General features: G+C 39.5%; 2 protein-coding genes across 2 annotated transcripts; both read left to right on the top strand.

The window, feature by feature from the left end:
* The first annotated feature begins 730 nt into the window (after positions 1–730).
* LOC135943789 (uncharacterized) lies at positions 731–7,658 on the top strand. The gene is made up of 28 exons (XM_065490453.1): positions 731–772; positions 1,162–1,213; positions 1,266–1,369; positions 1,428–1,518; positions 1,795–1,991; positions 2,043–2,090; positions 2,145–2,178; positions 2,227–2,288; positions 2,341–2,443; positions 3,185–3,429; positions 3,486–3,524; positions 3,584–3,617; positions 3,668–3,732; positions 3,798–3,900; positions 3,966–4,216; positions 4,437–4,496; positions 4,546–4,579; positions 4,641–4,717; positions 5,062–5,406; positions 5,625–5,700; positions 5,754–5,803; positions 5,855–6,008; positions 6,057–6,157; positions 6,206–6,268; positions 6,322–6,355; positions 6,411–6,493; positions 7,222–7,324; positions 7,376–7,658. Exons 1-28 carry the CDS (start codon positions 731–733, stop codon positions 7,624–7,626), a joined length of 2,901 nt encoding a protein of 966 aa, XP_065346525.1. The 3' UTR covers positions 7,627–7,658.
* A 5,048-nt stretch (positions 7,659–12,706) lies between these two features.
* Positions 12,707–13,659, top strand: LOC135944194 (uncharacterized). Its single transcript, XM_065490984.1, has one exon. The coding sequence runs from the start codon at positions 12,808–12,810 to the stop codon at positions 13,657–13,659; it is 852 nt and encodes a 283-aa protein (XP_065347056.1). The 5' UTR covers positions 12,707–12,807.
* The last annotated feature ends 1,071 nt before the right edge of the window (positions 13,660–14,730 follow it).

Below are 14,730 nucleotides of genomic sequence, written 5' to 3'. Positions count from 1 at the left end.
TACTTTCACTATTTCTCAAAATCAAATTTGAATGTTGGTTTGTAAAATTGAGGCTCAAATATTCCAAGTGCTTGACTCAAAAACACAGCTCCTTTCCCCACAATGCAGCTGCCAGCTGTGCGTCACAGTGCGCAAAAGCAACGTTTACATAAACAAGTGGTAGCAGGTGATGTGAGAAGAGATTTGAGAAGGGAGGAGAAAAAGACGAGTAGCTGTTGTTAATTTGCGCATGATTTAAAGGTGCAAATCAGCAAAAAACAAAATCGATAAGCTTTCAGTATTTTCTCAAAATCAATTTTGAATATTTATTTGTAAAATCGAGGCTCAAACAAGCCAAGTACTCGACTACAAAACACAGCTCCCTTCCTCACACTTCAATTGTGAGTTGTGCGGCACCTGAGCAAAATACTGCGATTGCGAACCAAATTGATTTAATTTAATTTTAGATGTCGTTAACGACATGACATTTTGATTTTATAATGTGTCAATAATTACTGGCCATCGATTGATACCAAAATTAAGCAATATCGATCAGTCGGGAAATAAGGATTGTTAAAAGGAAATTTTCAGGTTAAATGCAACAATTTCCAACCTGGCGGAACTTACCCAGTGAGACTTCTAGCTTTCAGTCTCTTTGCCTCATTGTGAAATTTGACAATAATAATATTAGTCCTAAAAAGGCGGCTGGTTATCTCTCTGACGCACGATCCGAGAGGTCAAAGGTGGAGTTATGGCTCTGCTGATGACCCTGGGCATGTCAGCGGAGAGGCCAGTTCGCCTTTTGTTTTTATTTATATTGAATCGTCCTAATTTTTCAATGATATTTTTTGATATCAGGATAGCAGGGGAAGCCATCGACACTTTTAGGTGATTTTCACTGTCCCGTCGCGCGTCAAAGGAGTCGGGAAATCCTGCTGGGAAATTGCGGAAACGAGCGTGACGCGCGTTGAAATTCCCTCGTTCGTTTGTTCGTTTTCAGCGCAGTGTGAAACTGGTCCGGCGCGAAATGAGACCGCTCTGCTGGTTTGCCTTCTTCATTCTTATTCTCGTACGTAGGAAATTCTCACAAATATCGATATTTTTAATCGTTATTACGTTTGATTGCTTAGAAATTGATTACTTTTTTTCATTGTAAAATTTGTGATAATATTTTTCAATCAGGTGGTAATTCTTGATGCTGGAAATGCGAAGCAGAGTGCCAAACGCCGAAAGGGTGAATTAATATTTTATTAGAATTTAATTTTACTTTAATCCAATTACAAAAGCGGGACGGAACGGCAACTCGAAGAATCAAAGGAGGAACCTGATCGTCAAGTGCTGCGGCTCGTCTTCCTGCTCCGATTCAGACCGAACAACTTTCAAATCTCAGGTATTTTCGAATTCGTCATGTTTTAAATATTATGTGAGGTTGATTTGTGGTTGTGCAGAGCCTGGCGAACGTGACCGCCGTCAAGGTCAAAGTGACGACGAAAACGGCGGGGAAAACTCAAACTGAAACGCCTCCAGTCGAAGAAACAGGTTATAGTTAAGTGTTTTTGGGAGTGTGCAAACCGCAATTAATTTCCCATTGATGCTCGTTGGAAAATCCCGTACAAATGTGTGGAAAATCACACTTTTAAATTTTGTTTGGGTTTGTGCAACGGGGAAAGCGGAAGTCATTAAAAGCCGATCAAATCTAGGCTACGGTAGTTAAGAAATTTGATTGTTTGCATAAAAAATATTTAAATCTGCACAAATGTATTGATTTTTAAATAAATTTAGGAAATTTGACGTCTAAAATTTATTTATTTATAGCATTGTCTGAGGAGCCGTCAACCCCGGCTTTGGAGGAAACAGTAAGCCCGATTACCTCCCTTGCAGTCGATCCCTCATCAACGGAATTGGTTTCATCAACCACAACGGAAGAGACGACCCCCCCGACGACGACAACGACGCCGGCGACCACGACCGAGGAGACGACCACCACCACCGAACAAATTAAATTGACGGGCGTAAAATGTCGAATTTCAATCGAAAATAAGGGCTGATTAAATTTTTGGCAGGAATATTGCGTTTTCCGCGGATGCTCCTACCACTCGTGTCCGCTCGACGTGAGTTTCAAATAAAAGTAATGATTTTTATTTAAAATTTCTAATTAATTTCAGTCTGTTCTACAAAAGAAAATGTTAAGCGGTGAAAGTAAGTTTACAATAAATTTAAAAAAAAATCTTAAATAATTGCTTGTAGACTTGACCGATGGAGCATTTTACTCCCGTTGCAGCAAGAAATATTTCGTTAGCAGCACAAAGGCAAATAAAGTTTAATCAATTTAAAAACAAAAATCATGAATTAAAAATTCAGAAAACGCGTTACGAGGCAGCAGTGGCGTGCTGCAAATATAACATGCGGCTCCTCAGCATCGAAACTGACGAAGAGCAAATGTGTCTGACGTCCCTTAACAACGGTAATATATTTTTATTGAAATTTTCGAACCGAATTAAAGGCTTAAGGTGAAATCTAGGAAAATTGAGCTTATTTCGGGTTCTAATGAAGCTAGAATTTTATATTTGGTGTCAAAAGATGCCTATTCAGACGGCAAACAATTTTAAAATATAAACTACACTTTTTGGATTTTTACAAATTGTTATTTTTTAGTTTTGAATTATATTATGAATGTCTTTTAAAAACGGCTTGCTCAATATTTTTCTAAGTATGTGACAAAATGTTTCCCCAAGTGTGTGAAACATGCCTAGAAATTTTCAGGGGCGGGGAACCTTTCAGTTTTTGAGAAATAAAGGTCAAAGGGTAAAAAAGGGCGTTTTACAGCTCATAGGAAAAATCTAAATTGCATGATCGGATGATTATTAATGCTGGAGATCACTCCCGAGGACAGATAAGACCATCTGAACTTATTAGAAATCGAACCCTGGCATCAGGGCAGCCTTCAAGCGATCAATTCAATTAAATTCCGAAAAGTAGACACTTAAACGACGCCTGACGGGCTTTGTAATGTCTTGATTTGCCAGATCTGCACACCTTTAAAACGGCCAAGTCAAGACCTTTCAGAATATGTACAATTTGACCCTTTGGAAGCCATCAGGGTTTAACCTGAGCACCCTGATGGCGTCCAAAAGGTCGAATTTCCCAAATTCTCAAATCCCTTGATTTTGAGATCCCAGAAAACCAATTTATAAATCTTTTTCAGACGTTTTGAAAGAGTCAGGTACAACATTCTGGACGTCAGGGTTGACAGACCCTTTCTGCCAGAGCGTGTGGTGTCCGAACGTGAACAACTACTCGGTTGACGTGGACGTGGCCATCAACCGCCTGCAGACGACGGCGACGAAAATAACAGACAAGTGCAACACCTACGTCCTCACCGCCGGCGACGACACCAAGAGCGGACTCCGGTTTTCCGACTGCAACGCTCCCAACAATTTCATTTGCGAGGCATTTTATTTTAATTATTAAAATAAGGGCGTGAACGAAATAATTCAAAATTGCAGTCTTTCGAGCCGTCATGCCCTCAGGAATGTGTCAAAGATGTAGGTGTTAATTCAATTTATAGTTTAAAAAAGGATGTTTAATTATTTTACCCCTTTAGACCTCACTTTTCAACAGCAAGGGAAATTTGATTGGTTTGTTTCCTAGTTAAATTTTAATTCTTATAAAAATATGTTTTTATTAGACCCTTTGAGTTACGGAAATTGGATCAATAGCTGCAACTTTACGTTTTTATTCGGTACAACTCTGGTAAAGAATTTTCTATTACAGATTTAATAAATCATACTGCGAGTATTTCCCCTCCAATGTCCCAGGGTAACTGGCAAGAAAACTGGGACCAGTGCTGCCAGCTGGGGATGACCCCCTTCCTCCTGGACGAGCCGCAGGAGTTCCAGTGCTTCGACACCCTCCTGAAGGGTATATACGAACCTCCCCTCATTAATTTTAAATAAAACAATTGACATCACCCTCCCCTTACTCAGGGTGGCAGTACAACCTGAACTACTGGACGTCTGGGTCGCGCGTCGACTCGCCGGCAAACCCCAAATGGTGTTCGCTGAAGAGGTTTGTCAACCTGAGCAGCATCGCCCTGGAGGGGCAGAGCAACCTGAGCTACGTGGACAGGGACTGCGTCGGGCTGCAGATTTCGAAGACGACCAATAACGTCACTAGCTACTTCAACAGCTCGCTCGGAATGCGAAATTGCACCGCGAGGCAGATGTTCGCCTGCAGGGTAACTCCCCAGTTTGTGTTCGAAGCCGCCAGCAGATGGCGCCACCGTATACTTTCGTGATAAATTTTATTTTAATGCATTTCCGCTGCGATTTCAGACTCAATCTAGCTATTTTGCATTCTTCAATTAATTTGCTTTCTTTTGACGTGCTGAAAACCAAAATCAGTCCAGCCATTCGCCGTAGAAACGTTTGAAAAGATAAAAATTTGGGTGTTTTCAGGGTCCACCAACGCCCAAGCCGTGCTTCAGACCGTTCTGCCCAAGAAGCTGTCCCAAAAACGTGAATTTGGGGTTGAAATTTTATTTAAAAATTAACTTTCTTCCCACAGGCGTCCCTGTTTGAAGGAGGAGGAAAGCTGAAATGTAATTTTTCGATATCATATTTGTTCCTTTCAAGGAAATAAATTAATAATAAACGACGCAGATGCAACGAGTTACGGCCGCTGGACGTCTCAATGCAAGAAATACTTCATGTTCACAGACAAAAACTCCAACTCGACGGTTTGTTTTACAGACTGCGTGCAACCTGAAAAAATTATCGGATCAGATACGGACTTAAAAAATAATTATTGTCACCTATTTTTATTTCCTGGTCCAACTGATTATATTTAAATTCAATCAGATAAGAATTTTTATTTCATTTTAAAGGTAATTTTCAATTAAAGACAAAATATCCAAAAATAATTTTTTTTCTAAATTTTAAAATTTGAATTTAGCAAAAAAGGCACTAAAAAGTGCTCTGAAAATTTCAAAATTGTTTTTCCCCCCTTACTTTATTTACTTTTAAAAGGTTTTTAATTAAAAAAAAACTTCATCAAAGAAATAAAATTAAATAAAAAACACAGCTTTCGTGGTCTGAGGCGAAGTGCAAGTGCGAGCAGATCGGGATGCGGCTGGTGTCTGTGCAAAGCCTGAGCCAGGTCGACTGCCTGGACAACGTGACCCGCGGGGGCATGGCCGACCTTCAGGGCTCGTTCTGGACCTCGGGCGCCTACCTCGATTGCGACGACCAGTTCGGGTGGTGCGCCTTCGACGACCAGTTCTTCAACGCCAGCACCGTGCGCTGGGGCAGCGCGCAGCCGCCCTCGGACAAGGCCAACACCTGCGTCAGGGTCGCCCTGACCGCCTCGGGCTCCCTCTCCTCCCTCCAGGCCGTTAATTGTGATACACGGTCGGACTACATTTGCGAGGTCAAGTCTTGAAAATTTGTTAATATTGAAAATGCTGGAAAATTCTTGGAATTTTCGGAATTTAACTCTCTCCAAAAAGTTTTTAATGATATTTTCCTGGTAGGTTAGTTTTTAACAGAGATAAAAATCGCAATTAATTAATGTTTTTATTTCAAATTGTTAATTATGTTTTTTTATTTTAGAAACAAACTTTCACATTGGACATATTATTTTCGCAGATGGACGATACAAACGGAGACAGTTTGACAAAAGCAAAGAGCGAAATGTGTCAGAAAGCATTTAACGTGACCGACTGTGAGATTTTCTATAATTAAAAAAAATTATTTTAATAAATAAAAAAATTCCAGCGGAGCTTGGAAACATTTTCACGTCGACAACATTTTCAGCCAGACTTAAAGTGACGCTTTTATGACCAAAAAATTAGATCACTTTTAAAATTTCCTTTCAGTGCTATTTCAAGTGCATGGGCGACAGTTTGGGTTTGGTCAAAAACGGAGTTCCAAATGCGGCAAACGTGCTGAAAATGGTCGAGGCCAACTCGAAGAACACCGACGCCCTTCAGGAGAGCTTTGACATTTTCGACGTTTGCAAAAACAAAAAATGTGCGTATTATCTTTTTAAATCATAATTATTTTGTATTTTTCCCCCAGCTGGTGGTTGTGAGGCAATCGCCCAGGCTTTCCAGTGCACGGCTGAAAAATCTCCGAGCGTCGTCTCGGGAATGGTGGAGGAGTCGGTCAAGGACATTTCGGTACCTAATTATTCTCGAATTTCCGGTTAAAAATAATTTTTCTTTCAGTCAGGGGCGCCTGTCTCGTGCACTAATGTAGACTGCAACGTCAACCCGACTTGCAACATTAATGTAAGATTGTAATTTGTGCTGGGAAAATAATATTTAAGTGTTTCTTGATGCAGACTGCTGACGTGACAAACCTGGCCAATGGACAGAGTTGATTTTAATTTTAATATATAAATCCGTTGATTTTAATTTGAAATGTGTGCAGACGCGGCAGGAGACAACTACGGCAGCATTTATGGCTACCCGCTCACTGCCTGTGGCAAAAGATACTACGTCTCCACAGTTTTTGTAAGGAAAATACCAAAAGACTGACAATTTTTAATAGTTTTCTGCTTGATATTTAAAATTATTTATATTCCATTGGATTCCTGAGGGTCGAAACAGGTGGGATCAGTAATTAATTCGATAGAAAACGGTTTTGTGACGTGCATAAGCAGAAAACGAACGTTGGTTTGAATTTTTTAGTCGCTACTGCGCAAGTCTCACCCCTGTGACGTCACAGCCGTGCTTGGTGCTTGGCTTTGGCAGCTGACTGTGAGTGAGAGAGCAGGCGACGGCAGAGACATCTGCTACCCAGCAAGCACAGTTCACGCAGCTGGAGCAGTCACGTGACTCAATCCCGCCATCTCATTGGCCAAGAGCAGGCGCAGGCACGCACTGTTAGGAGGGAGTTTGGAAAGGAGTTAGCGAAGAGATTCTTGGCCAATGGGATCCACGTGACTTTTCTGCTGCACTGCTTTTGCTGGGTATGAGCAGATGTCTCTGCCGTCGCCTACTCTCTCATTCAGACGCCAAAGCCAAGCACCGAGCATGGTTGTGACGTCAGAGGGGAGACGCTTAAACAGTATTCAAGCGTTTTGCGCGCCAAAGGAACGTGTGATTTGCTTTGCGCCTCTGCTCTGACCCCAGGAAATCATTTTTGACCGGAAAAATCACTCACCCCACCTATTTCGACCCTCAGGAATCGATTGGAATATATAAATTTAGCGTCTAAAAGGTAAAAATCTGATTTTTAGCTGGACTACGCTGGGGCCGCGACCAAATGCTGCACGCTGAACATGACGCTGGCCTTTTTCTACACAATTGACCAATTTAATTGCTTCATCCAGGCTGACAATGGTGGTCTATCCAACGCCTAAAAACGAAATAAAATATAATTCATTTTCGTAGCCCTGCAGAAGACGAAGGCGGGCAAGTTGTTCTTCTTAGGCGGCAACAACGAGGGTTGCGTCTCGTTTTTCGGCTGGTGCCCGTCGAAGCGTGCGATCCCGGCCTTGCAGTTCGCCGCATCGTCCAACACGACGGCGCTGACCAACCGCTGCCTCGCGCTCACCGCCAACAACACCATGTTCAGCGGAAAGGTCACCGAGGTCAGGTGCACCACCGACACCTACCAGTTCGTCTGCACCGAACGCGAATAGCAATATATGTAACACAATAAATCAGTGTAATTTTCGGCTGAATAAAGATATATGCGAGCAGAATATAGGATGAAATCATTTTGTCAGGAATGGGAAGAGAAAAACTCAAGGCTTTCAAACTTCAAAGGGTCAAATTGCTCATGGAAAAAATGGCTATAATTAAAATATAAAAACTTTGCGCAGATTAAAAATAATAAATAAATTTTGCAAAATAATCGCTTGCTTCGGGAATTAATTTTTTAAACAGAAAAGGCATGGATTTTATATTAAATTATAAAAACTTACGATAGAATGCTGTAGTTTTTTTATCTTACACGATTTTCAGCCTGATAAAAATAACTTCAAACCTTTAAAATTAATTACAACAATTTTCTCATGCATTTCGAGCCATAGCCCTGCGAAAAATCTTCATTAGCCAATAATACCAATGATAATTTAATCATAAGCTTCATTGGAATAATATTAATAAATGATGAACGAAAAATGATTGCAACACAATGTTGCAGTAATATTTAAAAAATAATGAAAAATAAATGTAAATAAGTTATTATCTTAATCTTATTTTAATATTACACCAATGTTAATCCAATGATATCAGTGCGCATGCGTGAATGCGTGCGCATGCGTGAATGCGTGCGCATCCACTAGTTGTTACGTCACTTCCTTTTCCCTCTGCTTTCTTTCCCGCTCTGTCCCCCGCCATTACCGCATCTTTACCAAAACAAAGGAGTTGAGGCTAAAAGGATGAACGCTATTAAAATTCAAATTAAGGCCTGATCGTGGTTATTATGTAGTCCGACTGATGAATGTCAAACAGAAGAATCTTCTGAGTTGTTCGATAGAATACACACGGTTCTAGCAGTTAATCTATCGAGGTAAGTGAGAAAGCATCATCGTTAAACATTTTAGTTTGCAAAGCGTTTGGGCCTTTTTGTTGGGCACAGCTATTGGGTTCAGGGTTAAAAAACATTGCCCCTGGATGATGAACGTTTTGTTGATTTCGTTGGGCCCGACGAGCCACATTGATAAGGAAAAATTATAGCAGTTTCATGAAAGAATTTTAAGTTATCTGGCCGATTAAACGCCTCAATTTTTAACCCTATTATTTAGAGTCGCGGCGTCGCTGTGTCCCAACTGGGCTGACGATTTTCGAATGCAAGGCAAAATTTTAGTCCTCTGCGGAGTATTATTTTTATTTTTTGTATAGATAATTCGAAAATATTTCAAATATGCGTAGTACATTTTATGTGCATAACCTTTAAAAGCTCATGAAAAATCTTAAACATAATTAACGCTCTTAATATAATGGCGATCATTAAGTCAGCTGTGTGCACAAACATGCAAACTCTGCAAACTAATATGTAGAAAAAAATCAAGATGTCCAATTTTTTCTGTGCTTTTCCAACAAAATTACCGAAACGCTTCAGATATAAAAAAAATATTATCACTTTAAGTATTCTTTCTCTTTCCAGCAAGTGATTCGATTTGAGCAGCAAAAATGGCCACTGTTGACTTCATGACGAAACTCCGACAATCTAGGAAAACGTGGGCCATTGTTCAATTCATTGACCCTGACCAAACTGCAGCCGAACGCAATGAGCGGCCTATAATTGAGGTTGTGCCAAGAGTATGGATTACTTCAGAAGACAAATGCTTTTACCCCAAGAATATGGAATTTTTTGATGCATTGATGAATGCTGGCAAGAAAGGCCTTGTTAGTGATGGGTCTGCTATGGTCACAAGACGCATTACATTCGTGAGATTGTCTTGTAAGTATATATATATATATTTTTTTATGTTTAAATTACAGGTCCGTATGTTTCAGCAACGCAATTAAGTGCGAAAGATCGTGTAAGGAGTTTCTACTCAATGCAAAAGCCAATCCGCGACACAGAGGAGAGCGAAGCTGAAGGCAGATTCCGAAAACCCACCCAAAAGTACGGTGATGCTGAGAGTGACTTCGTATCTTCAGCTTCAGGATATAAAGGTAAAAATATGTTATTTAGTTATAAATATTTTATTTTTACACAATAATGCTGGTAAAAAGTAGACTGTATTTTTATTGTGTGTGTTAGGTGGTTCTCGTCCAGAAAAGAGACCCCGTTTGCAAGTTGACAGTGAGAAGACAATGGGTGGGTGCAGAGAATTTGGTAAAAATATTTCGATTTTTAACGTATTATTGTGATATAAATTCTTATTCTTGAATTATGCAGCTTCCTTTCCTAATTCTCCAAGTGTGTCGTCTGATATGGAGGACCACGAAGATGTGGCAAACAGCCAAAATTTTAACGTCAGCCACGAACCTCAGGGTAAAATTATTGTCTTTAAAGATATCCTAGTTTTTATACTTAAAGGTTCAATTTTCACAGACACCTTCTTCAGTCAAGCGTCACCAGAGACGCCTGAAATCTCACCTACGATTGTGCGAAGAGGTTCAAGACCTGCTGCTCCAGCAAAACAACCAGAAACTGCAATGGATGGCCTTTCAATAAATAATAAAGGGGCATGCAACAAAACTTGTTGTGAATTCAGTGAGTCAATTAATGGTAGATTAAAATTCATCATGATATTCAAATAATTTTTTCCCTTCTAGACATACGAGCAAATGTTGCCCTTACTGACCAATTGACAGAGGTCCAAGAGATGGTAAAGAAGATGTCGGCGTCGCTTGACAACTTGGCTATCAAACTGGTTTCTAAAGATGGTAAAGCGCTTCTAGTCTCTTCGAAACTGCAACACAAACTCCCTCTGGACACATTGGGTGAATGCCAAGCCATTACAAACTCTTTAAAGAGTAACAAAGCCGGGGAGAAAGACGCACTGGTAGGTGTATATTTTTAATTAACCCTTGAGAGTTCAGTGCTATTAAATCAATTTGAAATTGAGTGTTGATCAATTAAATTAAGAAGTTGCTTCAAATTTCCTCCTCAAAGAACCCCTGCGCAACCCCAAAAATAGGACTAATGGCATATAGTTAATAAGTCGATGTAATCTCGCGCATTTTTAGGGAATGCGTGGTTCAAAATTTTATTTTTTTTCTCTTTTATTTGTTATAATACCTAAAAGCCTCTGTCAATCCCTTAGCACCCATTTGATTCCCCAAGAACCGCATTTATTCATATTAATTTCAACAAAAACAGTGAAAAACTGCATCTAATTATAAAATGAAAGTTTACACACCAATGAATTTCGACTACCACTATTCTATTTTACTATACCTCTACCCTAAAAAACCATTAAAACACCTAAGTTGTGTATTAATCTCTTTTTTTAAGAACTGCTAATTTTAGGATTTTTTGGAACAAATTTTGGATTTGAATACCACAAAAACGACGTTGGGTCGCCTATAACTAGCCCACGCTCACTCTCAAGGATTAAAGCTAGATAAATACTTGTTAATTAAGTGTGTACGTTCAATTTATTGATTGCAGTCACGAATGCTTGTTGCATACGGCACTGGTGAAAGTGATAAAGATGTGGCCAGGTCTGTCACCAAAAAGTGCTTCTCAGAGACTCTCCGTTGCAAACTTAGCAATCAAGTGGTCAAGAAAGATGGAAAAACTTCTTTAAAGAAAGCATTTCCAGAGCTGTTCGAGGCGATTGTTGGTACGTTATTATTCGAAATAATTTAAAAATTTATTGCATAACCTGTTATTTCAGAGTCTTCGATGGCATGTTGCAAAGTACTCAACGTGAAATGTGATGTTCAGAAATTGACAGCTGGAATGTCTGAAGTGTTTGCCCAATCCCCTTTTTGCGTCGAGAACCGTAGTGGCTCGACAGCACTGGCCAAAGCACTAAGCTTGAAGAAGAAGGTGCCCCGACCTATCAACGAGAGCTGTGATAGTTCACGATCCACAGTCAAGTCAGCCAAGAATGACGTGCCTCTCCCTGCTAGGTCTACGAGTGATAACCCACTTCTTGCATATTTCAACAATCAGAACTCGTCGGAGGAGTCGACAGCAGGAGAATCTGAAGGAGATGAGTAGCACAGACAAAATGCGTCTTTTGAGAGCTAGAAGACTCAATAGAGATAGATTATTGCTTAATCTGAATGCAAATGATGAAGCAAATCCTTCTGTACCTGTTTTGAGCGGCAACTCTTATCCTGACGTGAGAGAATTTTTTGCAGGATCGTCATCCTCAGAATCAGAAACTAATTTTGATGTTGATCTTTCTGACACTCAACCTCTTGAATATGATTGCATTAGTGTTGAGTCATCTGAGTCTGAGGATGAGGTTCCCAGTTGTGACTTAAGCATGGTGTTAGCTAGACGCCAAGGACAAAGCTTACTAGACCCCTTAAATGAGTGGTTCATTTCCACTCAACCTCATAGTTTAAATTCTTACACATTACTGCTAAAAATCTTGCACCCGCTCCACCCTGAACTGCCAATTTCAGCTTCAACAGCTTTGCAATCACTAAAAAAGAGTTCATACTCTAAAATGAGTAATTTTGATGGCACTCCTGGTCTCTATGCGTATTTTGGGCTAGTTGTTCGTCTTACGTATATTTGTGAAAATAACGCTGAGTTCAGGGACTTCTTGTTTTCTAATGAGGAGCTCGAAATTATGTTATCAGTTGATGGAGTCGCTTTGTATAAATGTTCTACCACAAGAAAAGGCATCTGGCCTATTTCATTTAGAATTTTGTCCACCAAATACAACATTCCCCCTATTGTGATTGCAATTTTTGAGGGTTCGTCAAAACCCGTTCAAGCTTTTCTAGTTGATCTTGCCCATGAATTGTCTGTCATCACTTTAGGATATTTAGAAATTGGACCTGTGCGTATTAAAATTAGAATTGTGGGATTCACGTGCGACTCCCCAGCTCGCTGTTTTTGCAAAGGGATTGTAGGCAGCAACTCTAAGCAAGGCTGCGAGCGTTGTCGTTGCGTTGCTGAAAAAATAAATTATGTGATGTGCTTTAAAACATGTGAGGATTCTGACTTACGCGACAATATCGCATTTCGAAAGTTCGAGTACACAGACCATCAAAAGTCCCTCCCTGCGTTAGTTAAAGTTGAAAACCTTAATTTTATTTCGCAATTTTTCCTTGATGTTTTGCACCTTTGTGACGAAGGAGTTACAAAAAGATTTTGCGCAAAGCTTTTCCGGAAAGCTTCCAGAGGAAGTAGAATTCAACTTAGCATACATCAAATTGATCTGTTGGATGAAGCCATGATTGCTATGAAACCTTATGTTAGCCGTGATTTCCAGAGGCCGTTAGTTCCAATCAAATTCTTCGCACAGTGGAAAGCATGCACTTTTCGGGACTTTGCACTATACTTTGCCTTTCTCTTGTTGAAGCCGTTTTTGAGCTCTCGAGTGTACGAAACGTTCTTAAAGTACTGCGTTGGAATTAGAATTTTGCGAACACGCAGCTGTTCCACAAATTCTACAATGCTTGACCTCGCTGAAACCCTTCTACGCGAATTTTCAAATGAATATGACGATATTGTTGGCTATAGAGACACTGTATATTCTGTGCACAATTTGATTCACTTGACTTCAGATGTGAGAGTCACAAAGTTGCCACTTGATGAACTTTCGACATACTCGTTCGAAAATTCATACAGGCCCCTCCGAGATCGTGTAAAATCTTCCAGTACGCCTATTGCTCAAATCGAAAAAAGATTGCATGAAGTAGATAGATATTACAAAATGTACAAAATTTACCACGAAAGTCCATTGTTAGAGAAGAGCAAAAATGGAAAAGTAACCAAATTTAAGTTATATTACTCGTCTTTTGTAGCTGACTCTTTAAATGATAGTTTTTGTAAAATCGATGATTGCATCGTTCAAATTTCGTCAGTCAATGGTGAAAATTCTGATTGTAAACTTTCAGGACGAGTTTACGCCATTGAAAAGCCATTTTTTGTTTCTCCGATTGATTCATCTCTCCTCGAAATTTTTGTTATCAAGGCGACTCACAGAGTTATTACTTCTCCCATAAATAGAATTTCTTGTAAGCTCTATGTACTTCCCTACTTAGACAAACTAGTCTCATTCCCTGCTGTTCATTCAATATAATTTGTAAAACCTTATGTGAATTTTGATAAGAGAAACCTGACTGTGTTTTAGATCTAAGTAAATTTGTGATATGAATCTCCAAATGGTACAAAAAATAGCAATGATAAATAAATAAAAAAATAATCAAATAAAACTATATGTTTCTCATTCAGAAAACCCATAATTACCAATAATCTACGGAAATTAGGACATCATTTAATTTCCATTTGAAATTAATAATAACACAATGATAGGGGCCAATATTGTTGCCAATATTAGAACAATATTGAAAAAAGTCACATTTTCACATTGGTATAACATTAGACGCCAATATTAAAACAACAATGGTTATTGGGAAATAATGTTACCCTAATATTAAAACAATGAAAATTTTTCGCAGGGAGGGCATCGATCGGAAGATAACCAATTCTGATTAATTATCTTTTTGTCCTTCAATAGAAGGACTTGTCTTCCTCCTTGCTCTCATATCAAGGTGACTTGTTTTCTTATCATAAGATTAAAACTTGATTGCGCGCGGCAGTCAGGCAGGTAGACAGACGCCAACCAACTCGTTGATAAGCTTGCTTTGTCGCCAAAAAGAGATAAAAAACACTCAAATCGAATGCTTTTCTTGCAAGCAGTGCTGAAACGAACTTGATTTGGTGCGGAGGCTGCTGCTGCCGCGATGTCGGACAGATTGGATAAATGGAAAATATTTCAGGAGCTGAGCGACGACCTGAATCGGAATATCAGGCTTGCAGTCACATTTAGTAAGCTTTTAGATTAATTATTATGTTTCACAAAGCTTGAACTGGCCTTTTCTGATAAGAAAATTTATGTTTTTATGTTGAATGGCTGTTGTTGGTGTTCATTCACTATTATTTAGTTTCCACTGCCCGCTTATTCTATAAATTGAAGGCTTTGATAATAATTCCTCAGAATTACAAACATCCTTTGTCTCATCTTTAACTATAATTAACATTTAAAGATGATAGTGCAATTTACGTGACGAAAGATGATGAAGTTTTCGGCTTTGGCAAAAACGAAGAAGGATTCCTTGGCACTGGCGACAGGGAACCACGCACAGTGCAC

The sequence above is a fragment of the Cloeon dipterum genome, chromosome 4, assembly GCF_949628265.1.
Source record: "Cloeon dipterum chromosome 4, ieCloDipt1.1, whole genome shotgun sequence".
NCBI lineage: Eukaryota > Metazoa > Arthropoda > Insecta > Ephemeroptera > Baetidae > Cloeon > Cloeon dipterum.
The sequence above is the reverse complement of the archived record's forward strand: the minus strand, read 5'-3'. Positions and strand labels throughout refer to the sequence as shown.

Coding starts and splice junctions, on each gene's coding strand:
- LOC135943789 (XM_065490453.1), top strand. CDS start 731: ATGGCTCTGCTGATGACCCTGGGCATGTCAGCGGAGAGGCCA. Junction 2,444..3,184: donor TCTGACGTCCCTTAACAACG/GTAATATATTTT, acceptor AATCTTTTTCAG/ACGTTTTGAAAGAGTCAGGT. Junction 3,901..3,965: donor CTTCGACACCCTCCTGAAGG/GTATATACGAAC, acceptor CCCCTTACTCAG/GGTGGCAGTACAACCTGAAC.
- LOC135944194 (XM_065490984.1), top strand. CDS start 12,808: ATGATTGCTATGAAACCTTATGTTAGCCGTGATTTCCAGAGGCCGTTA.